At 41.6% G+C, this 27,459-nt stretch overlaps 1 protein-coding gene across 1 annotated transcript in view; it reads left to right on the forward strand.

Moving 5' to 3' along the window:
• The window catches only part of LOC115444796 (titin), a 183,001-nt gene extending 155,584 nt beyond the window's left edge, over positions 1–27,417 (forward strand). The window contains 3 exon segments of the mRNA XM_037436418.1: positions 11–3,850; positions 3,853–22,657; positions 22,877–27,417. Of these exon segments, the coding sequence (XP_037292315.1) occupies positions 11–3,850; positions 3,853–22,657; positions 22,877–23,046 (22,815 nt within the window). The 3' untranslated portion in view covers positions 23,047–27,417.
• The last annotated feature ends 42 nt before the right edge of the window (positions 27,418–27,459 follow it).

The following is a 27,459-nucleotide window of genomic DNA, read 5'->3' on the forward strand; positions in this document are numbered from 1 at the left end:
TGTTTTCCAGGAAGTTACATCAGGGGAGAAAATTACTCATCTAATAAAATTGGATGGATATGAAGATAGGGATATTAAACCAGAAAAGAAAGAGCTAAGCGAGGACAAGCCTCTTAGTCCAGACAAACCTAAAGACGACGATATAAGACTGGTTACGGAGAAAGTGGTTAGAGAAAAAGACGCAGTGTCTCAGTTTCTTGAAATGGAACGAGTCTTGTCTGAAAAAATACTTCCCAGTCTTATTCAACCTGATGAAAAGTTTTCAAGCCTAGTCAAGCCTGATGAGAAGACCCCTAGGTTAGACAAACCTGACGAAATTGAAGTAAAGAAAATCAAACCAGATGAAAGAGGGCCCAGTCCAGTCAAGCCTGATGAGAAGGCTCCTAGCCCAGTCAAGCCTGACAAACTTGAGGTTAAGGAGATGAAACCAGAAGAGAAAGAGCCCAGTCCAGTCAAGCCCGATGAGAAGGCGCCTACTACGGCCATGCCTGATGAGAAATCGCCTAGCCCAGTCGAACCGGATGAATTTGCGGTTAAAGAGATCAAACTAGAAGAGAAAGAGCCCAGTTTAGTCAAGCCAGATAAAAAGGCGCCTAGCCCAGTCAAGCCTGACGAAGTTGAAGTTAAGGAGATCAAACCAGAAGAGAAAGAGCCCAGTCCAGTAAAGCCTGGCGAAAAGGTGTCTAGCCCAGTAAAGCCCGATGAAAAGATACCGAGCCCATTCAAACCAGAAGAGAAAGAGCCCACTCCAGTCAAGCCTGATGAGAAAGCGCCGAGCCCAGTCAAACCAGAGGAGAAAGAGCCCACTCCAGTTAAGCCTGATGAGAAAGCGCCGAGCCCAGTCAAGCCTGACGAACTAGAGGTTAAGGAGATCAAACCAGAAGACAAAGAGCCTAGTCCAGTGAAACCCGATGAGAAAGAGCCTACCCTGGCCAAGCCTGATAAGAAGGCTCCTAGCCCAGTCAAACTTGAAGAGCTTGAGGTTAAGGAGTTCAAATCAGAAGAAAAAGAGCCCAGTCCAGTCAAGCCAGATCAAAAGGCGCCAAGCCCAGTCAAGCCTGACGAACTAGAGGTTAAGGAGATCAAACCAGAAGACAAAGAGCCTAGTCCAGTGAAGCCCGATGAGAAAGAGCCTACCCTGGCCAAGCCTGATAAGAAGGCTCCTAGCCCAGTCAAACTTGAAGAGCTTGAGGTTAAAGAGTTCAAATCAGAAGAAAAAGAGCCCAGTCCAGTCAAACCAGAAGAGAAAGAGCCCAGTCCAGTCAAGTCAGATGAAAAGGCGCCGAGTCCAGTCAAGCCTGAGGAAGTTGATCTTAAGGAGATCAAACTAGAAGAGAAAGAACCCAGTCCAGTCAAGTCAGACGAAAAGTCGCCGAGCCCAGTCAAGCCTGACGAACTTGAGGTTAAGGAGATCAAACCAGAAGAACAAGAGCCCAGTCCAGTCAAGTCAGATGAAAAGGCGCCGAGCCCAGACAAGCCTGATGAAAAGGTGCTTAGCCCAATTAAGCCCGATGAGAAGGCTCCTAGTCTAGTCAAACCCGACGAAATTGATTTAAAAGAAACAAAACCAGAAAAAGAGCCCACTCCAATCAAGCCCGACGAGAAGGTGCCTAGCCCAATTAAGCCTGTTGAAAAGGCTCCTAGTCTAGTCAAACCTGACGGAATTGATTTAAAAGAAACCAAACCAAAGGAGAAAGAGCCCACTCCAGTCAAGCCAGATGAGAAGGCGCCTAGCCTATCCAAGCCAGACGAACTCAAAGTTAAGGAGATCAAACCAGAAGACAAAGAGCCTAGTCCAGTCAAACCAGGAGAAAAAGAGCCCAGTCCAGTTAAGCCAGATGAAAAGGCACCAAGCCCAGTCAAGCCTGACGAACTTGAGGTTAAGGAGATCAAACCAGAAGAAAAAGAGCCCAGTCCAGTCAAGCCAGATGAAAAGGCACCAAGCCCAGTCAAGCCTGACGAACTTGAGGTTAAGGAGATCAAACCAGAAGAACAAGCGCCCAGTTCAGTCAAGCCAGATGAAAAGGTGACGAGCCCAGTCAAGCCTGATGAAAAGGTGCCTAGCCCAATGAAGCCTGATGAGAAGGCTCCTAGCTCAGTCAAACTTGACGAGCTTGAGGTTAAAGAGATCAAACTAGAAGAAAAAGAGCCCAGTCCAGTCAAGCCTGATGAAAAGGCACCTAGCCCAATTAAACCTGATGAGAAGGTACCGAGCCTAGTCAAACCAGAAGAGAAAGAGCCCACTCCAGTCAAGCCTGATGAGAAAGCGCCGAGCCCAGTCAAGCCTGACGAACTTGAGGTTAAGGAGATCAAACTAGAAGAGAAAGAGGCTACTCCAGTCAAGCCTGATGAGAAAGCGCCGAGCCCAGTCAAGCCTGACGAACTTAAAGTTAAGGAGATCAAACCCGAAGAGAAAGAGCCCAGTCCAGTGAAGCCAGATGAAAAGGCGCCGAGCCCAGTCAAGCCTGACGAATTTGAGGTTAAGGAGATCGAACTAGAAGAGAAAGAGCCCAGTCCAGTCAAGCCTGACGAAAAGGTGCCTAGCCCAGTAAAGCCCGAAGGAAAGGTACCGAGCCCAGTCAAACCAGAAGAGAAAGAGTCCACTCCAGTTAAGCCTGATGAGAAAGCGCCAAGCCCAGTCAAGCCTGACGAACTTGAGGTTAAGGAGATCAAACTAGAAGAGAAAGAGCCTAGTCCAGTCAAGCCAGATGAAAAGGAGCCAAGCCCAGTCAAACCTGACGAACTTGAGGTTAAGGAGATCAAACCAGAAGAGAAAGAGCCCAGTCCAGTCAAGCCAGATCAAAAGGCGCCGAGCCCAGTCAAGCCTGACGAACTTGAGGTTAAGGAGATCAAACCAGAAGAACAAGCGCCCAGTTCAGTCAAGCCAGATGAAAAGGTGACGAGCCCAGTCAAGCCTGATGAAAAGGTGCCTAGCCCAATGAAGCCTGATGAGAAGGCTCCTAGCTCAGTCAAACTTGACGAGCTTGAGGTTAAAGAGATCAAACTAGAAGAAAAAGAGCCCAGTCCAGTCAAGCCTGATGAAAAAGCACCTAGCCCAATTAAACCTGATGAGAAGGTACCGAGCCCAGTCATACCTGACGAACTTGAGGTTAAGGAGATCAAACTAGAAGAGAAAGAGGCCACTCCAGTCAAGCCTGATGAGAAAGCGCCGAGCCCAGTCAAGACTGATAAACTTGAGGTTAAGGAGATCGAACCCGAAGAGAAAGAGCACAGTCCAGTGAAGCCAGATGAAAAGGCGCCAAGCCCAGTCACGCCTGACGAACTTGAGGTTAAGGAGATCAAACCCGAAGAGAAAGAGCCCAGTCCAGTAAAGCCAGATGAAAAGGCGCCGAGCCCAGTCAAGCCTGACGAACTTGAGGTTAAGGAGATCAAACTAGAAGAGAAAGAGCCCAGTCCAGTCAAGCCTGACGAAAAGGTGCCTAGCCCAGTCAAGCCCGATGGAAAGGTACCGAGCCCAGTCAAACCAGAAGAGAAAGAGTCCACTCCAGTTAAGCCTGATGAGAAAGCGCCGAGCCCAGTCAAGCCTGACGAACTTGAGGTTAAGGAGATCAAACTAGAAGAGAAAGAGCCTAGTCCAGTCAAGTCAGATCAAAAGGCGCCGAGCCCAGTCAAGCCTGATGAACTTGAGGTTAAGGAGATCAAACTAGAAGAGATAGAGCCTAGTCCAGTCACGAGCCAGATGAAAAGGCGCCAAGCCCAGTCAAACCTGACGAACTTGAGGTTAAGGAGATCAAACCAGAAGAGAAAGAGCCCAGTCCAGTCAAGCCAGATCAAAAGGCGCCGAGCCCAGTCAAGCCTGACGAATTTGAGGTTAAGGAGATAAAACCAGAAGAGAAAGAGCCCAGTCCAGTTAAGCCAGATCAAAAGGCGCCGAGCCCAGTCAAGCCTGATGAACTTGAGGTTAAGGAGATCAAACTAGAAGATAAAGAGCCCAGTCCAGTCAAGCCAGATGAAAAGGCGCCGAGCCCAGTCAAGCCTGACGAACTTGAGGTTAAGGAGATCACACCAGAAGAGAAAGAGCTCAGTCCAGTCAAGCCAGATCAAAAGGCGCCGAGCCCAGTCAAGCCTGACGAATTTGAAGTTAAGGAGATAAAACCAGAAGAGAAAGAGCACAGTCCAGTGAAGCCAGATGAAAAGGCGCCAAGCCCAGTCACGCCTGACGAACTTGAGGTTAAGGAGATCAAACCCGAAGAGAAAGAGCCCAGTCCAGTAAAGCCAGATGAAAAGGCGCCGAGCCCAGTCAAGCCTGACGAACTTGAGGTTAAGGAGATCAAACTAGAAGAGAAAGAGCCCAGTCCAGTCAAGCCTGACGAAAAGGTGCCTAGCCCAGTCAAGCCCGATGGAAAGGTACCGAGCCCAGTCAAACCAGAAGAGAAAGAGTCCACTCCAGTTAAGCCTGATGAGAAAGCGCCGAGCCCAGTCAAGCCTGACGAACTTGAGGTTAAGGAGATCAAACTAGAAGAGAAAGAGCCTAGTCCAGTCAAGTCAGATCAAAAGGCGCCGAGCCCAGTCAAGCCTGATGAACTTGAGGTTAAGGAGATCAAACTAGAAGAGATAGAGCCTAGTCCAGTCAAGCCAGATGAAAAGGCGCCAAGCCCAGTCAAACCTGACGAACTTGAGGTTAAGGAGATCAAACCAGAAGAGAAAGAGCCCAGTCCAGTCAAGCCAGATCAAAAGGCGCCGAGCCCAGTCAAGCCTGACGAATTTGAGGTTAAGGAGATAAAACCAGAAGAGAAAGAGCCCAGTCCAGTTAAGCCAGATCAAAAGGCGCCGAGCCCAGTCAAGCCTGATGAACTTGAGGTTAAGGAGATCAAACTAGAAGATAAAGAGCCCAGTCCAGTCAAGCCAGATGAAAAGGCGCCGAGCCCAGTCAAGCCTGACGAACTTGAGGTTAAGGAGATCACACCAGAAGAGAAAGAGCTCAGTCCAGTCAAGCCAGATCAAAAGGCGCCGAGCCCAGTCAAGCCTGACGAATTTGAAGTTAAGGAGATAAAACCAGAAGAGAAAGAGCACAGTCCAGTGAAGCCAGATGAAAAGGCGCCAAGCCCAGTCACGCCTGACGAACTTGAGGTTAAGGAGATCAAACCCGAAGAGAAAGAGCCCAGTCCAGTAAAGCCAGATGAAAAGGCGCCGAGCCCAGTCAAGCCTGACGAACTTGAGGTTAAGGAGATCAAACTAGAAGAGAAAGAGCCCAGTCCAGTCAAGCCTGACGAAAAGGTGCCTAGCCCAGTCAAGCCCGATGGAAAGGTACCGAGCCCAGTCAAACCAGAAGAGAAAGAGTCCACTCCAGTTAAGCCTGATGAGAAAGCGCCGAGCCCAGTCAAGCCTGACGAACTTGAGGTTAAGGAGATCAAACTAGAAGAGAAAGAGCCTAGTCCAGTCAAGTCAGATCAAAAGGTGCCGAGCCCAGTCAAGCCTGATGAACTTGAGGTTAAGGAGATCAAACTAGAAGAGATAGAGCCTAGTCCAGTCAAGCCAGATGAAAAGGCGCCAAGCCCAGTCAAACCTGACGAACTTGAGGTTAAGGAGATCAAACCAGAAGAGAAAGAGCCCAGTCCAGTCAAGCCAGATCAAAAGGCGCCGAGCCCAGTCAAGCCTGACGAATTTGAGGTTAAGGAGATAAAACCAGAAGAGAAAGAGCCCAGTCCAGTTAAGCCAGATCAAAAGGCGCCGAGCCCAGTCAAGCCTGATGAACTTGAGGTTAAGGAGATCAAACTAGAAGATAAAGAGCCCAGTCCAGTCAAGCCAGATGAAAAGGCGCCGAGCCCAGTCAAGCCTGACGAACTTGAGGTTAAGGAGATCACACCAGAAGAGAAAGAGCTCAGTCCAGTCAAGCCAGATCAAAAGGCGCCGAGCCCAGTCAAGCCTGACGAATTTGAAGTTAAGGAGATAAAACCAGAAGAGAAAAAGCCCAGTCCAGTCAAGCCAGAGGAAAAGGCGCCGAGCCCAGTCAAGCCTGACGAATTTGAGGTTAAGGACATAAAACCAGAAGAGAAAGAGTCCAGTCCAGTCAAGCCAGGGGAAAAGGCGCCGAGCCCAGTCAAGCCTAACGAACTTGAGGTTAAGGAGATCAAACCAGAAGAGAAAGAGCCCAGTCCAGTCAAGCCAGATCAAAAGGCGCCGAGCCCAGTCAAGCCTGACGAACTTGAGGTTAAGGAGATCAAACCAGAAGAGAAAGAGCCCAGTCCAGTCAAGCCAGATCAAAAGGCGCCGAGCCCAGTCAAGCCTGACGAACTTGAGGTTAAGGAGATCAAACCAGAAGAGAAAGAGCCCAGTCCAGTCAAGCCAGATCAAAAGGCGCCGAGCCCAGTCAAGCCTGACGAACTTGAGGTTAAGGAGATCAAACCAGAAGAGAAAGAGCCCAGTCCAGTCAAGCCAGATGAAAAGGCGCCGAGCCCAGTCAAGCCTGACGAATTTGAGGTTAAGGAGATAAAATCAGAAGAGAAAGAGCCCAGTCCAGTCAAGCCAAAGGAAAAGGCGCCGAGCCCAGTCATGGCTGATGAAAAGGTGCCTAGCCCAGTAAAGCCGGAAGACCATGTGGTTAAGGAGATCAAACCAGAAGAAAAAGAGCCAAGCTTAGTCAAATTTGATGAGAAGGCCCCTATCCCAGTCAAGTTTGTTGAGAAAGCTCCTAGCCCAGTCAAGCCTGATGAAAAGGTACCTAGCCCAGTCAAACCAGAAGAGAAAGAGCCCACTCCAGTCAAGCCTGATGAGAAGGCTATAAGTCCAGTCAAACCTGATGAGCTTGAATTTAAAGATCTCATACGAGAAGAGAAAGAGCCCAGTCCATTCAAGCCTGACGAAAAAGTGCCGAGCCTAGTCAAACCAGAAGAGAAAGAGCCCACTCCAGTCAAGCCTGATGAGAAGGCTCTTAGCCCAGTCAAGCTTGATGAAAAGGTGCCTAGCCCAGTCAAACCTGATGAAAAGATGCCTAGCCCAATCAAGCCTGAAGAGCTTGAGGTTAGGGAGATCAAACCAGAAGAGAAAGAGCCCAGTCCAGTCATATCCGATGAGGTGGCTCTTAGCCCAGTTAAACTTGATGAGCTGGAAGTTGAGGAAATCAAACCAGCACAGAAAGAGCCCAGCCCAGTCAAGCATGAGGAGCTTGTACTTAAGAAGATCAAACCAGAAGAGAAAGACCCAAGCCCAGCCAAAGTTGATGAGAAGGCCCCTCCATCAATAAAGCCTGACGAGAAGGCTTCTAGCCCAGTTAGGCCTGTGAAATCGGGAAAAGAATCGTTTGGTCTCGAAGAACTTGAATATCAGGAAAAACTTAAAAAAACTGTCGCCATCGATCTATTATCACAAGAAATTACGAGAGATATGTCTGAAGTCTTTCTCAGCAAGGTTCCTGTAATAGAAACTAGTTCGGAGAAAGAATATCAGACCGTCAAAAACGATGTTGTAGAAACAGATAAATTTACGTCAATACTAACAGGACTCCATGATATCAAAAAGAAAAGTGAAATTGAAACAAGTGTAGATATATCTTCCGAAATTTTGGAAGACGATATACCAAGCCCAGAGTTAATACAAGATACTTATGTAGAAACCAAACCTATAATATCTGTTGAACCTAACGTTATTAAAAAACCTGAAACCGAAAAACAATTTGATGTTGATACTATAAGAACCGAGAGAGAATCAAGTCCTCTGTCGGAGAAAGAAGGCTTAAAACAATATATGTCAGAAAAAGACGAAGAAGAAATATCAACGACGGACACCATTAAGCCGACAGCTATGGTTGAAGAATCGATTGTAACAACCAAAGATGTAACATCAAAAACACCAGCAGAAGAATTGTTAACCAAATCAAAAGAACTCCCTACGACGATTAGTCACGCAATCGATAAAATCACGAAACATATCGTTTCTGACAAACTTGATGAAAAGCAAGTAAGTTTAGAAAAGGATATTCATGGAATCATGGAAGCGAAACCTGTTACTGAAATCGATGGTGAAAAGAAACCAGTCTCAGATAAAGAAAAGCCCGAGAAAACAATTTGTAGCCCACTTGAGTCCGAGAAGCTGCTAAGCCCGGCAAAGTTAGAAGAGAAAGAACTTATTGTAGATAAACTTAAATCAAAGGAAAAAGCTCCCAGTACAGTTGAGCCGGATAAGGTGTCAATGCTGATCAAACCAGAAAAGAAAAAGGTCGATGAACGCGAGGTACAGGAAAAAGCTTCTATCCTCGACAAACCGAAACCCGATGATAAGTTGAAAAAGATAACTAAGAAAGAAATAGAAACAACTTTCAAAGATGATGAAAAAGACATCGATGAACATGAAATAGTATTAGTTCGAGATAGTAGTTCAGAGGAAGTGTCGAAAGAAGCGAGCTTAGAAGAAAAGTATAGTTTTGAACAAAGTGAAAAAATTGACAAAAAGCCTCTAGCGGATTTAACAACCCAAGAAGACAAATTACCATTAGATGATATTAGTAGCTATACAGACTCCATTCAATCATTTACGAGCCAAAAAGAACCGGAATCTATAAAACCGATCGATGATAAAAAGAAAAAACATTTCCCGGAAGTTGGATCACCTAGAGATGAAGTCGCTATGTCTGAGGCATCGGATTCTGGTGTTCACAGCATTCTTATGGAAGGAGATCACATATCATCAGTTGTTGACGAACACATACAAACACAGTCAATCAAAGATAGCGCTGCACATCTTATGGAATCGATCCACAAAGCGTTCGGGGATGAAAATATTCAACAGGGTATTAAAACTGAAAGCTTAGAAGCGCTCGCTATTCGATCAGAAATCGACAGGGTTTCAACCCCACCAACTGTGCCTGTATCTCCGCTTCCAAAAACACCTAGCAGTTTCCAAGATGTCAAAATGGCTGATGGTATTCAAAGCGAAGTCACTTATGACAAATCAGATGGTAGTGAAGAGACCATAACCAAAGTTGTTCATGTAGGCGAAGACGTTCTTACGCAGAAGATTTCAACTTCTACAGAAAAGGTTCCTAAAGTACCGAAGACTACTGATATAGACGGTGATTCAGACCTATTAACTTTAATGCAAACAGTTGGTAAAATTAAGACTGAAACTGATACAGTAACTAAAATAATTAAGGAAGGTGAAAATGTTGTAACACAAACAATTACAACAGTTACCACAAAAGAAATAATTTCGCGTGAAGATGGGACGCCTCAAAACATAAAGACCACAATAGAAACTACAACGCTGAGTAAAGGTCCTGACGGTTCCATAACTACTACTAAAGATACACAAACCTTACTCTCAGAATGTTCTTCCAGTCTTAGATCTACCTCACAAATGGACCTATATGCCAAAGAAAGTAAAATAGACAAAGATTACCTTGACTCTAGTGATGAAAAATCGGAAACTTTAAGCACTTTCCAAATAAAAGACATAACAGAGAAAATTCACGATCGAGATTCTTACTTTGTAAGAAAAGACCTGGAGTCCTTCATTTCTGAAAGCGATGATGTTGATGACAATATTGAAGATACAGTTATCGACACTGATGTAAGTAAGAGGATCGTCAAGGAAAACAATATAGACATCATAGAGACTATTACTACAATAACTAAAAAGGAAACTATTAGAATAAGCGATACGAACAAGATACTTAGAACTACTGTTGAAACTAATATTACAAAGGAACATCCAGATGGATCTAAAGATGTTCAAAAGAATGTCGAAGTAAAAACTGAAGAATTGGTACTCGACTCTAGCAGCAATTTAGACAAAATACTAAGTGAATACGTAATTTATGGTGAGCCGGAAGAAAGTGTCACCACGAAGATAGAAGAAGTTAAGCAAGAAACATTTATTATTAAACGCACAATAGTGACTCGAATTGTGAAGACCAAGTACGCCGATACACACGGTATTCCGCGTAAATTGAAGACTGTCACCACTGTTACTACAACTGACGAATACCCTGACGGATCAGCAAGAACTAAGGTCGATAGTAGCACTACCTTGACTGATATTGAAACAGAAACTGTTGAAACACAAGAAATCCAAGAATTTACAGAAGTAGAAGATAAAACTGTTGAAACTGATAAACAAGAAAAATCAGTGCTTATTAATGGAAAAAGTGTTTTGCAAATTATAACAACCATAACGACAAAAGAAATGCTTACAAATAAGGACAAAACTAAGAGAAAACTTAAAACCACCGTAGAAACCGTAACAGAAACTATGTTACCAGAAGGCATGACGGAAGTAACCAAGGACGTAAAGGTTTCTGTATGCGACTGTTCACTTGACGATGTTAAGGAAAGTTTGGAGGGATACGAACCTATTGGTCAACCAAAAGAATACACTGTAACTGAAGAAGAATCTATTGTTGAAAACGGCATTTTAATCAAGAGAAGAAAGACTACTACTACGATAGTTGAACAGTTTAAAAACATTATTGAAAAACTAAAACGTACCAGAACAACAGTAATTATTGTTACCGAAGATGAGCATCCTGATGGGTCCATCATAACAAAGACAAGTGAAAGGGTATCCGTAGTTGAAGAAATTCTTGACGGCTTCGAATATAAAAGTGATTTAGACAAAGATAGACAAGAAATTGTACCTCAACAAGACATACCACAAGCAAAACCTGTAAAACCCACGGTAGACAAAGATATGCCACGTGAAGAACCACCAAAAGAGAAAGCACCAGTTGCTATTGTAGAAGAAATATCACCAGAAGCAATGAAAATAGAAAAAGCGCTTGAGGATCTCGTACTTGCAGAAGAACCAGAAATTACAGAGACCACTAAAATTGAAGAAATTATGGAAGAAGAAATAATTATCAGACGGGTTATTGTTATGAAAATTATTAGAACGAAATACGCCGACCGACAAGGTGTACTCAGAAAATTAAAGACAGTGACTATTACCACCACAACTGATAACTATCCGGATAGTACCGCACGCACGCATGTAGAGACCAGCACTATGCTTTCTGATATCGAGCAAGACGTAGAGGATGTCATTGAAGAAAGTCTTCAAGGCTTTGAACCGGTCGGCAAACCTAAAGAAGACACCGTCACAAAAATTGAAACAATTACAGAAGGTGGCATTATTATCAAGAGACACCTGACAGTAATTACAATTACACAAGAATTTAATAACGGTATTACTAAAACAAAACGAACTAAAACTACCATAAAAACTATCACAGAGGACGAATATCCTGATGGATCCGTAGTAACGAGAACTTCAGAGAAAGCATCATTGGTTGACGAGACTCTTTTGGCTCCAATACAAGATGGCGTCGAATCTTCGGACGACGAAGATACTTACAAACTAGAAGTCCTCAAGGATCTTACTCCAGATGGCGAGCCTGAAATAACCGAAACAACTCAAACAGAAGATGTTAAAGAAAAAGATATTATAATAAAGCGAACAATCATTACAAGAATTGTAAAGACTAAGTATTCCGATAGCCAAAAAGTGGTGAGAAAAGTAAAGACTGTCACTACTATAACTAATACTGATCAATATCCTGAAGGAACAGCCTATACAACAGTAGACACACACGTGGTGGTGACTGATGTAGAAATGAACGGAACTGTTACGCCCTCAGAGCCTATAGAAAATGATATCATAATGAAAGATATGCCTATCAAGAAATTACCTTCGCATATCGATAAAATATATGCTCCTGAAAAGAAATCGGAAACAGACCAAATGTCTGTGACAAAAGAAGTTACTGAAAAAGTAGCACCCAAAGAACAAGTCGTGCCTGTCTCGAAGGAACCCTTACCAGAGAGAGAAGTTTCTGAGAAGGAATCACCCAAAGAACAACTTGCACCCATCTCGAAGGAGCCCTCACCAGAGAAAGAAGTTTCTGAAAAGGAACCACCTAAAGAACAAGTTGCACCTATCTCGAAGGAGCCTTCATCAGAGAAAGAAATTCCTGAAAAGGAATCACCCGAAGAACATGTTGCACCTATCTCGAAGGAGCCCTCACCAGAGAAAGAAGTTCCAGAAAAAGCATCACCGAAAGAACAGGTCGCGCCTGTTTCGAAGGAGCCCTCACCAGAAAGAGAAGTTCCTGAAAAGGTAGAAGCTAAAGAACAAGTTGCACCTATCTTGGAGGAGCCCTCACAAGAGAAAGAAGTTCCTGAAAAAGACTCACCCAAAGAACAAGCTGCACCTATCTCAAAGGAGCCCTCACCAGAAAAAGAAGTTCCTGACAAGGCACCACCCAAAGAAAAGGTCGCGCCTGTTTCGAAGGAGCCCTCACCAGAAAGAGAAGTTCCTGACAAGGCCCCACCCAAAGAACAAGTCACGCCTGTTTCGAAGGAGCCCTCACCAGAAAGAGAAGTTCCTGACAAGGCACCACCCAAAGAACAAGTCACGCCTGTTTCGAGGGAGCTCTCGCCAGAGAAAGAAGTTCCAGAAAAAACATCACCTAAAGAACAAGTTGCAACCATCTCGAAGGAGCTCTCATTAGATAAAACAGTTCCCGAGAAGGAATCACCCAAAGAACAAGCTGCACTTATCTCGAAAGAGCCATCACCAGAGAAAGAAGTTCCAGAAAAAGTATCACCTAAAGAACAGGTCGCACCTGTTTCGAAGGAGCCCTCACCAGAAAGAGAAGTTCCTGAAAAGGTAGATGCTAAAGAACAAGTTGCACCTATCTTGAACGAGCCCTCACAAGAGAAGGAAGTTCCTGAAAAAGACTCACCCAAAGAACAAGTTGCACCTATCTCGAAGGAGCCCTCACCAGAAAAAGAAGTTCCTGACAAGGCACCACCCAAAGAAAAGGTCGCGCCTGTTTTGAAGGAGCCCTCACCAGGAAGAGAAGTTCCTGAAAAGGTAGAAGCTAAAGAACAAGCTGCACTTATCTCGAAGGAGCCATCACCAGAAAAAGAAGTTCCTGAGAAGGAATCACCCAAAGAACCAGTCACGTCTGTCTCGAAGGAGCCCTCGCCAGAGAAAGAAGTTCCAGAAAAAGCATCACCAAAAGAGAAGGTCGCGCCTGTTTCGAAGGAGCCCACACCAGAAAGAGAAGTTCCTGACAAGGCACCACCCAAAGAACAAGTCACGCCTGTTTCGAAGGAGCCCTCACCAGAAAGAGAAGTTCCTGACAAGGCACCACCCAAAGAACAAGTCACGCCTGTTTCGAAGGAGCTCTCGCCAGAGAAAGAAGTTCCAGAAAAAACATCACCTAAAGAACAAGTTGCAACCATCTCGAAGGAGCTCTCATTAGAGAAAACAGTTCCCGAGAAGGAATCACCCAAAGAACAAGCTGCACTTATCTCGAAAGAGCCATCACCAGAGAAAGAAGTTCCAGAAAAAGTATCACCTAAAGAACAGGTCGCACCTGTTTCGAAGGAGCCCTCACCAGAAAGAGAAGTTCCTGAAAAGGTAGATGCTAAAGAACAAGTTGCACCTATCTTGAAGGAGCCCTCACAAGAGAAAGAAGTTCCTGAAAAAGACTCACCCAAAGAACAAGTTGCACCTATCTCGAAGGAGCCCTCACCAGAAAAAGAAGTTCCTGACAAGGCACCACCCAAAGAAAAGGTCGCACCTGTTTCGAAGGAGCCCTCACCAGAAAGAGAAGTTCCTGAAAAGGTAGAAGCTAAAGAACAAGTTGCACCTATCTTAAAGGAGCGATCACCAGAAAGAGAAGTTTCTGAAACGGTAGAAGCTAAAGAACAAGTTGCACCTATCTTGAAGGAGCCCTCACAAGAGAAAGAAGTTCCTGAAAAAGACTTACCCAAAGAACAAGTTGCACCTATCTCGAAGGAGCCCTCACCAGAAAAAGAAGTTCCTGACAAGGCACCACCCAAAGAAAAGGTCGCGTCTGTTTCGAAGGAGCCCTCACCAGGAAGAGAAGTTCCTGAAAAGGTAGAAGCTAAAGAACAAGCTGCACTTATCTCGAAGGAGCCATCACCAGAAAAAGAAGTTCCTGAGAAGGAATCACCCAAAGAACCAGTCACGTCTGTCTCGAAGGAGCCCTCGCCAGAGAAAGAAGTTCCAGAAAAAGCATCACCAAAAGAGAAGGTCGGGCCTGTTTCGAAGGAGCCTTCACCAGAAAGAGAAGTTCCTGATAAGACACCACCCAAAGAACAAGTCACGCCTGTTTCGAAGGAGCCCTCGCCAGAGAAAGAAGTTCCAGAAAAAGCATCACCTAAAGAACAAGCTGCACTTATCTCGAAGGAGTCATCACCAGAAAAAGAAGTTCCTGAAAAAGACTCACCCAAAGAACAAGTTGCACCTATCTCGAAGGAGCCCTCACCAGAAAAAGAAGTTCCTGACAAGGCACCACCCAAAGAAAAGGTCACGCCTGTTTCGAAGGAGCCCTCACCAGGAAGAGAAGTTCCAGAAAAAGCGTCACCAAAAGAACAGATCGCGCCTGTTTCGAAGGAGCCCTCACCAGAAAAAGAAGTTCCTGACAAGGCACTACCCAAAGAACCAGTCACGCCTGTTTCGAAGGAGCTCTCGCCAGAGAAAGAAGTTCCAGAAAAAGCATCACCTAAAGAACAAGTTGCAACTATCTCGAAGGAGCTCTCATTAGAGAAAGCAGTTCCTGAAAAGGAATCACCCAAAGAACAAGCTACACTTATCTCGAAGGAGCCATCACCAGAAAAAGAAGTTCCTGAGAAGGAATCACCCAAAGAACATGTTGCACCTATCTCGAAAGAGCCCTTATCAAAGAAAGAAGTTCCTGAGAAGGTATCACCCAAAGAACATGTTGCACCTATCTCGAAGGAGCTCTCACTAGAGAAAGAAATTCCCGAGAAGGAATCATCCAAAGAACAAGTTGCACCTATCTTGAAGGAGCATTCACCAGAGAAAGAAGTTCCTGAGAAGGAATCACCCAAAGAACAAGTTGCACCTATCTCGAAGGAGCCCTCACCAGAAAGAGAAGTTCCTGAGAAGATAGTGCCAAAGGAACATGAAGTGACTGCAACAAAGGAGCCCTTATCAAAGAAAGAAGTTCTTGAGAAGTCATCACCAAAAGATCAGGTCGCGCCTGCTTTGAAAGAGCTATCACCGCAAAAGGATATAAGTGATATATTGGCGTCTTCTGTAGAAGTAATTCCCGGAACATTAAAAATAGAAAAATCCTTGCAAGACTTAATTCCTGTTGAAGAACCAGAAGTAACTGAGACCACTGAAATTGAAGAAATTAAGGATAAAGAAATAATTATTAGACGAGTTATAGTTACTAGAATTGTCAAGACAAAATATGCTGACAAGCAAGGTATTCTTCGGAAACTAAAAACTGTCACTACGCTTACAACTACCGATACATTCCCTGACAGTTCCACACGCACTCAAGTAGAAACTAGCACTATGCTGGAAGATATTGAGCATCAACCAATCGAAGTCACTGAAGAAAGTCGAGAAGGATTCGCAGCAGTCGGCAAGCCTACAGAAGATATTATAACAAAAACAGAAACAATTACAGAAAATAATGTTCATATTAAAAGACACACGACAATAACTACAATCGTTCAAGAATTCCACAACATAGTTACTAAAACCAAGCGCACTAAAACCACCATTAGGACTGTCACAGAAGACGAATATCCTGACGGCTCTGTGGTAAAGAAGACTTCCGAAAAAGTTTCTGTAGTAGACGACACTTTAATGACTACGTTTGGAGATGATGTTAAATCTTCAGTCAGTATTGGACTTGAAGACTTTAAGGATCTCATTCCTGAAGATAAGCCCGAAGAAACTGAAACTATTGAAACTGAGGAAATCAAGGACAAGGGCATCATAATTCAACGTACGATAGTAACCAGAATCGTTAAAACGAAGTACTCCGATAAAGAAGGCACATTGAAAAAAGTCAAAATTGTCACTACAGTAACAACTACTGACCATTATCCTGACGGAGCGAAACACACAACAGTCAATACTAGCATTTCAATTACTGATATTGAAGTTAGCCCTTTAACTAGTGAGTCGCTTGAAGAGGACATCGCTGAAAGGGACTTGTTAAAGGAACCCGTAACACAGGAATATGCCCCAAAGAAAGAAGCTCCTGAACAAAATGGCTTTCTTTTAAAGGACCCCTCACCTGAAACTGAAGTTCCTGAGAAGGCAGCGCCCAAAAAACAAGTTGCATCTATCTCGAAGGATTCCTCACCAGAGAAAGAAATTACTGACAAGACTACGCCAAAAGAACATATTGTGCTCGTAACGAAGGAGCCTGCGCCAGAGAAAGAAGTTCCTGAGAAAGCATCACCCAAAGAACAAGTCGCGCTTGTTCCGAAGGAGGTTTTACCAGAGAAAGAAATTCCTGAGAAGCCATCACCCAAAGAACAACTTGCACCCATCTCGAAGGAGCTCTCACCAGAGAAAGAAGTTTCTGACAAGACTGCGCTAGAAGATCATGTTGTTCCTGTGACGAAGGAACCCTCACCAGAAAAAGAAATTCCTGAAAAAACTGCGCCAAAAGAACATGTGCCCGTTACGAAGGAGCCTTCGCCAGATAAAGAAGTTCCTGAGAAAGCATCACCCAAAGAACAAGTTGCACCTATCTCGAAGGAACCCTTACCAGAAAGAGAAATTACTGACAAGACTTCGCCTCAAAAACATGTTGTGCCCGTTACGAAGGAGCCTTCGCCAGAGAAAGAAGTTCCTGAGGAAGCATCACCCAAAGAACAAGTCGCGCCTGTTTCGAAGGACCCCTCACTAGAGAAAGAAATTCCTGAGAAGACTGCGCCAAAAGAATATGTTGTGCCTGTAACGAAGGAACCCTCACTAGAGAAAGAAATTCCTGAAAAGACTGCGCCAAAGGAACACTTTGTGCCCATAACAAAGGAGCCTTCGCCAGAGAAAGTTCCTGAGAAACCATCACCCAAAGAACAAGTCGCGCCTGTTTCGAAGGAGGCTTCACCAGAGAAAGACATTCCTGAGAAAACATCACCCGAAGAACATGTCGCGCCTGTTTCAAAGGAGCCTTCACCAGAAAAAGAAATTCCTGAAAAGACTGCGCCAAAGAAAGAAGTTCTGGAGAAGGCATCACCCAAAGAACAAGTCACGTCTGTCTCGAAGGAGTCTTCACCTGAAAAGGAAGTTCCCGAAAAGGCAGCACCAAAAGAACATCTAGTACCTACAACACAGGATCTTTCACCAGAACAAGATGTTTCTGAAAAGGCTGCGCCAAAAGAACAAGTCGCGCTAGTATCAAAGGAGCCTTCAACAGAAGAAACCACACCAGAAAGTTTGAAAATTGAGGATGCCCTTAGAGATCTCATGCCTGCCGCAGAACCAGAAATAGCCGAAACTACTGAAACTGAGGAAATTAAAGAGAAAGATATTATTATTCGACGAGTTATAGTAACAAAAATCGTCAGAACAAAATATGCGGATAAGCAAGGTATCCTTAGAAAACTAAAGTCGGTCACTACCATTACCACTTCTGATAACTTCCCAGATGGCTCTGTGAGCACTCAGATAGAGACGTACACTACGTTGGCTGACATTGAGCAAGATATGGAAGACGTCATTGACGATAGCTTAGAAGGATTTGAGCCAATTGGTAAGCCTAAAGAAGACACTACAACCCAAACTGAAATTATAAAGGAAGGTGTCACCGTCATAAAACGGCGAATTACTTTGATAACTATTGTACAAGAATTCCAAAATGTCACTACTATGACAAAACGCACTAAAACTACTATCAGAACTATCACAGAAGATGAACATCCTGATGGATCTGTGATTACCAAGACCAGTGAGAAAGTATCTTTAGTTGATGAGTCAATGGAACCTCAATTAGAGAATGGTGTTGAATATTCCGATGATGAGGAAGCTCAAAAGATTGAAACTGTTCTTAAGCAACTCAAACCTACAGGCCAACCGGAGGAAAGTGAGACAATTGAAACAGAAGAAATCAAAGAAAAAGACATAATTATAAGAAGGACTATTGTTACCAAAACTGTAAAGACGCAATACGCAGACAGCAAAGGAGTCTTAAGAAAAATAAAAATTGTAACTAGTGTATCTACAACTGATCAATATCCCGACGGAAGTGCTCGTACAACTGTCGATACAAGTATATCTGTTATGGATGCTGACGTACTTGAAACAGAATTAGACGACAAAGATATTAGTAAGAAAGCAATTACACTACCAGTACGAAAAGAATCAAAAGAACTGACTCAAAAAGATATTCCTGCAGTAAAAGAGACAATTCCATCTTCACAAGAAATGACACCAGAGAGTCGCAAGATTCAGGAAGCCATTAAAGATTTAGTTCCTGCAGAAGAACCAGAAGTAACAGAAACTACAATTACTGAAGAAATTAAAGAACTAGAAATTATTATTATTCGAATAATCGTTACCAGAATCGTCAAAACGAAATACGCCAATAAGCAAGGTGTCCTCCTGAAATTGTTGACTGTAACTACAATTACTACCATGGATAACTTCCCTGATGGGTCTGTACGTACTCAGGTACAGACTAGCACCACCCTTACTGACATAGAGCATGAAACAGACGACAGCGAAGAAAATCTAGAAGGCTTTGAACCATTTGGAGAACCTAAAGAAGATACAACAACAAAAACCGAGATAGTTAAAGAAGGTACTTTAGTCATCAAACGAAAAATTACTGTGATAACTATTGTACAAGAATTCCAAAACGTGACCATCATGACAAAACGCACTAAGACTATCGTCAGAACTATCACGGAAGACGAATATCCTGACGGATCTGTAACAACAAAGACCAGTGAGAAAGTATCTTTAGTTGACAAATCGATTGAACATCAGTTAGAAGATAGTGTCGAATACTCTGGCGATGAAGACGCTACCAAGATTGAGGCTATGCTTAAAGATCTTATTCCTGCAGATAAACCAGAAGAAGTTGAGACAATCGAAACAGAGGAAATCAAACAAGAAGGTATCATAATTAGGAGAACTATTGTTACTAGAATAGTGAGGACACGATATGCTGACATAACGGGAGTTTTAAGAAAGCTAAAAACTGTGACTAGAATAACTATTACTGATCAGTATCCTGATGGATCAGCACGTACAACTGTTGATACACAGACTTTTGTTAAAGACATTGAAACTCCTGAAAATTTGGAAAAAGAAGTGCCTAAAAAAGAATTGCCGCTTGAGAAATCTGTAGCGCCAGTCGAAACGCAAATTGAAAAAGAAGAACCCACATCAGAAAGTATAAAAATTGAAGCCGCCCTTAAAGATCTAGTGCCTTTAGAAGAACCAGAAATTACCGAAACCACAGATACTGAAGAAATTAAAGAAAAAGAAATAATAATCAGACGTTCTATCATCACACGAATAGTAAAAACAAAGTACGCAGATAAACAAGGGGTTCTCAAGAAGCTAAAAATAGTAACTACTGTAACCACCACCGACAACTGTCCTGACGGCTCCGCCCGCACTCAAGTGGAAACGAGCACCACCTTGACTGACATCGAACACGAAGCTGCTGACGTTATCGAAGAAAGTCTTGAAGGCTTTGAGCCACTGGGTAGTCCTACTGAAGAGACCACTACAGAGACTGTCACAGTTAGTGAAGATGGTATTATTATTCACAGAAAGATTACAATTACCACAACCATACAAGAGTACCAAAACGTCACAACTAAGATCAAGCGCACAAAAACTACTACAAAGACTGTCACAGAGGACGAGCATCCCGATGGTTCTGTAGTTACGAAAACGAGTGAGAAGGTGTCTCTAGTTGATGAGTACTTAGAAAAACCTCACGACGATGACATAGAACATTTAGACGACGATGAAAGAAAAATTGAAGCCGCCTTAAGCGACCTTGTTCCTGAAGAAAAACCAGAGGAAATCGAAAGTACAACAACAGAAGAAATACGAGAAAAGGATATCATAATTAGGCGCACTATCTCCACTAAAATTATCAAAACCAAATATTCAGATACTCGGGGAGTATTAAGGAAGGTGAAGACTGTAACAACAGTAACTACTACTGACCAATATCCTGACGGCTCAGCACGCACAACTGTTGACACAAGTACCTCAGTTACTGATATAGAAGTAGAAGAATTACCACAAGTTCAAGATTTGAAAGAATTTTCAAGTCTTGAAGACAAAACCGTAAGTGTTGATTCACAACAGAAAATGACAATAAGGGATGGTAAAGAAGTACAACAAATTATTACTACAACCACAACAAAGGAAATATTGGCATCAGCAGATGGATCAAAGAAAAAGATAAGAACAACTACAGAAGTCGTTACTGAAACAGAATTGCCAACTGGAGTAACAGAAGTTACTAAAGATGTTAAAGTTTCAGTAGCTGATTACGGCATTGAGTCCTTTGATGAAAACTTAAGTGGATACGCAGAAATTGGTGATCCAGAAGAACACAGCACATCAGAAACTGAAACAGTAGTAGAAAATGGTATAAATATTATAAGAAAAACTACTGTAACTACAATAAGACAAGAATTCGAAAATGCTTTAATAAGATCCAGAAAAATTAAAACAATCGTTAAGACTATTGTAGAAGATGAACATCCTGATGGTACTGTCATCACTAAAAAGAGTGAGAAAGTATCCATTGCAGATGTATTCCTTAAAACGCCAGGTCCAGTAGATTATGACGAAAGCGAACCTCCGGCGTACATTGACGATAATGAGATCGTCGAAGACACAACAGAGGACTCTGATGTTAAACATGAAATCATCCAACAAGGTTCGATTACAATTAAACGCACAATCACAACTAAAACAAAGCGTGAAACATTAGCTAGCTCAGACAAAAATATAAAACGAGTAAGAACAACTGTTGAAACGACTACGGTTGATGAGTTCCCTGATGGTTCGACAGAGACCACTAAAGATGTCAAAATAACGATTTCTGAGTTCCAAAAGACCTCCGGCAGCGATTTACAAGCGGCCTTACAAGGCTTAAGCTCTACTGGTAAAGTAAAAACTTCAGTTGATAAGAAAACTAACATCTTTACCGAAGACGCTGAAAGAATACAACAAACTGTTACCAAATATGTAACTAAAGAAGAGCTTAAAAATAATGAAACTAGCGAAATCGCTGTTAAAACGGTCACAGAAACAATTACTGAGAACGCGAGGGATGACGGCACTATCGAAACCACGAAAGACGTCAAAACACAAATCACTTATTTACCAATAGGAACTGGACTCGATGACTGGTCACCAGAAGAGTTGGAAGAAATTGAAAAACAGCCATTAGCACAAGAGGATAAAGTAATTCCAAGTGACCTCCCACATAAACCTAAAGAAGAATCAAAACTAGATGCTAAACCAAAGAAACAGCGTTCTCCAGTTGGTGAAGTAACAACTGACACCGAAACTTACACGAAAGTTATTAAAGAAGGAGATAACGAAATAACACAAACCATTACAGTTGTCACAACCAAAGAAGTGATTAGCTCAGATAAAATTAAGATTACTGTAGAAACAACCACAGTTAGCAAAGGTAGTGACGGCGTAACTAAAACCACAAAATCGACGAAGACCACGATCGCTGAATATGATGAACTTATTGACACTGGTGAAAGTGAAAAATCATTCTCGAAACTCTCTTCAAGGACCGGTGACATGCGTAGTTCGTCAGCTGCTAGTGACGATTTGGATCATCACGGAATATCATCGCCGCCTTCAGACATCAGTTCAAGAGCCGCCACACACGCGTGGGGTACGGAAAGCAGTGGTATGTACTACAGCGACGACGACGGTCAGGGAAGTCCAAGCAGCACAAAATCACAAATCGCACATTCACCTAGGTCGAATCTAAGTTTCGAGCTAGACACAAAACTGCCATCACAGAGGGAGTCGAGTCAAGAAATGTTATACGACAAACACGACTCGTTTATGCTCCACAAGGATCCTATGACGACATCGATCTACGGACAATTTGCAGAGGACGATTCGTGCACCTCTTCATCACATTCCGAAACCAAGACTGTAGTCCATAGTTACGACTCGAAGTCTGTTAGTAAAATGACTGAAGATTTCTTGACTCATGAAAAACAAAAATCCGAACACACAACCCACAGTAAGAGTGACACAACGTTCTTGCAAGAGGCTGATGAACATTTCGAGAAGGCCATTGAAGAACACAAGAAAGTGAGTGGATCTGATGTGATCTCGAGTATAACTGCCAAATACGAACTCGACAAGAGATCTCAGTCAAGCTCTAGTCACACTTCTTCAAAAGAAGACGGTGTTATCACATTAAAGGACATTAAATCAGAATCCAAGAAAATGACAGAATCCAGCTCAACGAGCAAGGAATCAAAGACTAAAAAATCAGACACTGATTCAAAGGATCCTATTGCATCTTGGGGCAAACCACTTGGCCTACCAAGTCCAATAATGCCACCGACCCAATCGGACGGTAAGAGCACGCCTAAAAAACAGACGCCTAGTTCGACTGTGTTGAATAAGAACAAGTTAAATCAGGAGAAGAGCAAAGAAGCGAAGCGGGCTTCGGAGTCGCCGAGCAAGAAGAAGGCGCCAGCGCCTGTGTACATGGAGCTGACGTATGTACCTCACCATGGCAACTCATACTACTCGGCCATCGAATTCTTCAAACGAGTCCGGGCGCGATACTACGTGTTCTCTGGGACCGAACCCTCGAAAGAGATCTACAACGCACTCTTAGATGCCAAGAAAACTTGGGAAGATAAAGATTTGGGTGAGTTGACTGCGTACCTCTTTCATTTGACATCCTAATTATAGTAGACAAAAAGTTTGTTGTTGGTGATCGCCCCTTCCTAGTAATAACCTCAATGTAAACCCGTGGACTAATTAACCACATTTAAAGAATAATAGTCCCATATGATATTTGGGCATTAATACGACAGTCTTTATAACTGCATTCTGTTATATAAATAAATATATTTGTTTGTTGCAGAAGTGACCATAATCCCCACGTACGACACGGACGTGCTTGGCTACTGGGTGACTGAGAACGAGGAGGCGCTCGAGAAATACAAGATCGACTTGTCGCCGTCCGCCTCGCGCTGCACCATCAACCTGCAAGACCACGAGACCTCCTGCGCCGCCTACAGACTCGAGTTCTAGGTGTCGGGACTATTTGTAGCTTTCTCATCGAAGAAGTGAATCACTGGCCCACGGCCGCCCCTGAGGGTACCAAAGTAAAGTTATTGTTTGTAGGAAAAAAAATGGTCTGTGATAATGAAGGATTGGGGCACGCCGCAGTGGTCGCTACTTCGCATGAGATAGTTTGCAAATAGACATGTGATGTAACATAATTGACAGACTGTAATGCGTTTGATATTAGTTTTTGTGATGAAGTGCTGGTGTAATGTAACTCCCTACTACGCCGCGGCGTCTCGCCGACCCCGAACAGTGTCCTCGCCGCATCCATAACGAGTCAATAACCAATTCTCGACCTAAACGGAAACGTCCATTTTTTTCTAAAAAAAATAATAATATCAAAACATATTTCTAGTAGCTTCATTGAAATTAGCGAAGATGCCATTTTAAAATTATATTTCTGATGATGTTTTAAATATTCGGAGTTGATAAGTAGTGCTTTTATATACGACATATTTGACGCGTACGGTCCATTTTGTTTAGCTGAACACCGCTTGTGCGTGTCACATGAAACTTTTGCATGTTATTTTGCTACGGAACGCGTGTACTCTAACACAAATACTTTAAGCATACTTAGAGGACGTGACAAAATGGGACTTAAATTGTAAACCTGTGACGAGACTTTTCATGTACTTTTAGATCGAACTTTTAGATTATAATCATCTTAAAAAGATGTAATCGAGTCGCTCGACGGCTAACGGCGAGTTAGCCGCGCCCTGTTAGATGTGACAAACGAACGCTGGACCGACAGAGGACACTTCCTTCACTTTAGATATTATTAGACAAGTAAGGTGTGATGAGAAATCCATAAGATTTTTTTATGCTTAATAAACTTATGCGAACCGTTGACCATCGGCCGACACAATTTGAAATAACCGGACTAGACGCTCGATACACGTACGAAAATATCTAAAAAAGCCTGCATGTTTAGTTGTTTTTGCGTGTGCAGCGAGCGGACTAATCCGATGGGCCGATCTAACGAAGTGACCTCTGTCATTCCAGACATATATGAGCCTAAATCGATAGAGAGCTTAACCGATATTAAAGAGGATATATAATATATGTTTTAGCTGAACTATAACTATACGATCATATTTACATTTGTTTGTTTGCTTGTTGCGTCGTAATATTTTATATATAATATAGTTTTAACGATGTGTTACGATGTGATTCATTTCGAAAATTAAACTAATTTGGGATCATGGAATCTCTTTACATTGATTGGCGTTAGAAATGTTTATTTTTGATCAGTTGTTTATTTTATTTGTATTTCTAGTCGATACGACCCAATGACGTAGTCTTAAATTCGTTCCTAAACGTGTTGTTTTTTGTAAGATTTTTCAAAGTATTTTTTGCGATGGAATTTGTGTCTAAATCCTTATGTAATTATAGATAACTACTCCATTAGACAGTTATTGTTTCCGACACTTGTGTGAGAGAATGTTGAGAATTCATGAAGTTCACCTAGCGGGTAAGCTTCGGAGCTTTCTCTACGGTCTTATACTTTATTTTTGGCCAAACTATAAAATGGACATTTTGAGTCAATTAATTTTAAGTCATCCATAGTGTTAAGCCGATATCACCGAATCCATCGCTTTCTTTGCCAACGTATAGAAAAAAATATAGCGACCATTTTTTTTCTAATTACCTGAAAGCACCAGCACAATGATAAGACGACTAAAAGTGATAGTACCGTTCGGATATTGGGTTTGTTTAATTTTCGTACTTGTGAGTTTGGTTTTTAGTCGGAATATTGTTTGTAGTATGTCTTGTTGGGAGAAGGCGAGCACAATATGTTTCCTACGTGGATTTATGCTTTAGGTAGTTAGAATATGATACGTTACCATCTCGTTGAGCCAGTCTAAGCCGGTTGCACATCCACTTTGCCCGCGGCTTTCAGTCAGTATCGAGTGGCCTCTAGCGGAAGCCCCGGCTTCGATCATCTCATTTCCTGTGTAAATCGGTGATGACGTGATGATGGATGATTTTTTCATAAAGGCTTTGTTGATTTCGAAGCCTCTATCCGAAACTATTACTATGTATTTTATAGCTAGAACTCTAATTAATGCATATTATTAGGAATTATTAAAAAAAATGTTATTAAATTAAGAATTGTATCAGCTTAGTGAACATCAATAGCTCTGAGAAATAAAATCATTATTGAAATTATTAAATGTTGTATTCTTCCGTGTTTACTTACTTATTACTTTAATGTTTATCTTATATATTATAAATATAATAATTATATAAACTACTTTTTGGATAGAGTTCATCTATTTAACAACACACTACTTGCAAATAAATGGTAGATTTTATTACAAATAGTTGCAAGTCTTCAAGTTCACATACTCTCCTTGAATAATGCCAACTAATATTCTTATTAGAAGCTACATACAACTTCAAAACTAGATGATGAACACAAGTAAGCTAGGCATTCAGTTTCTAAATAAAATTCTGAAGTTTTTCCAACACTCTCCATTAACTCTAAATCCAAATACTGCCAAACAAGAATATTAAAAAGTACTTTATTTTATATACATATTTTAAAATTATATATTAGTTTACATAAACAATACTCCTAAATATCGAATTAATAGCCCTACATTTATATTTAATTCCTATAATATGGTAATAGATGGACTCTACATGTTACTATAGTAAATATTCATTTAGTGAAATTATAATAGAAAAATATTTAGGTTATAATTAATTACTTATTATAAAAATGTGCTAATTTGGTAGAAATCGTTGATTTGGCAACTAATAATAATTAAGAGGTTAATTTTTTAGACGATTTTTTTAGTTTTTTGGATTAAATTTAGTCATAATTTCATGTTTTATAGAAAATTTTAGTACTCCCTTTCAGTAATAACACAAATGAAATTATCTTCTGAATATTTTAAACAAAAAACATTTACTCCGATTTTTTATTCTTCGAGGTATTAATTATAACATTATCAGTATTAAACCTGAGACACTTAACAGTGAAAAACGAAAGGGTAGTGATGGTAAACGATTGGTTGTTTCTTGTCGTAATGTGGTTAAAATGTCGGTTTTTTCCATCGCTACCTAATTTAGAGACCCTATAATACAATGGTACATGGACCTACTTTAGAGTCCCGATGTAGCTATTTCGATGAAATTCATTTAGGGTCTTTAAGTTGTGATGGTGAAAACAGACATTAAGTATTGTTAGGTAGAAATTATGTAGAAGGGCTGTTCTGTGTACACTCTACTAATGAAGTTTTTTAAAAGAAATATGACAGATATCTGTAGCTATTTGTTTCTGATTTTATTAATTTTCATGACTCAAACGATAAAATGGTAACGCGTTAATCTGTTTTGTATCTTATTCGTTGTTCATAGAGCACTATTTATGTTAAAAATAATATATTGGGTGTACACAGCATTTCCCTAAGGCTGGCTTTCCATCTAAACTGTACGAAAAAACGTCTTGTCAACGAGAAAAAAATTTACAAATAGGAAGTCGTTATTTCAACCAAACGTATTGCAGCTATTATATTGGTGGTATTTTGACCAATAAGATCCCGCCATTTTGCTTTGCTGTCAAATTGGAGAAATCCTATTGGCTTATTTGAAAGCCATTTCCTAGATTTGTTGGAAGGTCAGCCTGAAGCCAGTGGTGCTAACGACAAAAGTGCTAAGCATTGTGAATCGAGAAGTTCCCCTTGTAAATGTTGATGGAATCCACAAATGTGTAAGTAACATTTAATTAAGCACAATATGCTTAATGAAAAGCACGAAGCTTAAAACTGAACATAAAATGCTGAGTTGCTTACTAACAATTGGTTAAACGGTATAAATGCTTGAGCTTTTTCGAGCTTTTTCGCTGATATATTGTAACTTTATAACATCGAAGCTTAAGCAAATTCAGAAAAAATCTGTATTAGAAAAAGAAACATAGTCTTAATTCTTTTATAACATTACTTCTGTAGCCATATTGATTGAACTCAACCAATAATAAAAAAAAAACTAAAAAAGAGTTTTTAAAAAAAAAAGAATTCAATTCCACAAACAAACTTCAAGATATTTTCAAAATCATCATTTACATAGGGAAAGTAAACCGCTAAAAGCTGAATGGTAAGTAAGACTGACATATATTTTTTTTACAAAAAAAAACTGTCAAATATATTAAAAAAAAACCTGCTCTGTTTTTTTATGTATTTAATAATTTAAATAATGATGTACTTGCGTGGATCTTTAGGTATTTGTAACTGTGTAATAAACATAAATGTCATTACTGTATCGGTCGCGTCACAATCCATTTCGGCATGATTGGATGTATTATCATTAAAAGTAATAAAATGTGGAAAAGTAATGGGTCTTTTATTCACACACGCCTTTTAAGGATAGGCA

Source organism: Manduca sexta, chromosome 8 (assembly GCF_014839805.1).
Source record: "Manduca sexta isolate Smith_Timp_Sample1 chromosome 8, JHU_Msex_v1.0, whole genome shotgun sequence".
Lineage (NCBI taxonomy): Eukaryota > Metazoa > Arthropoda > Insecta > Lepidoptera > Sphingidae > Manduca > Manduca sexta.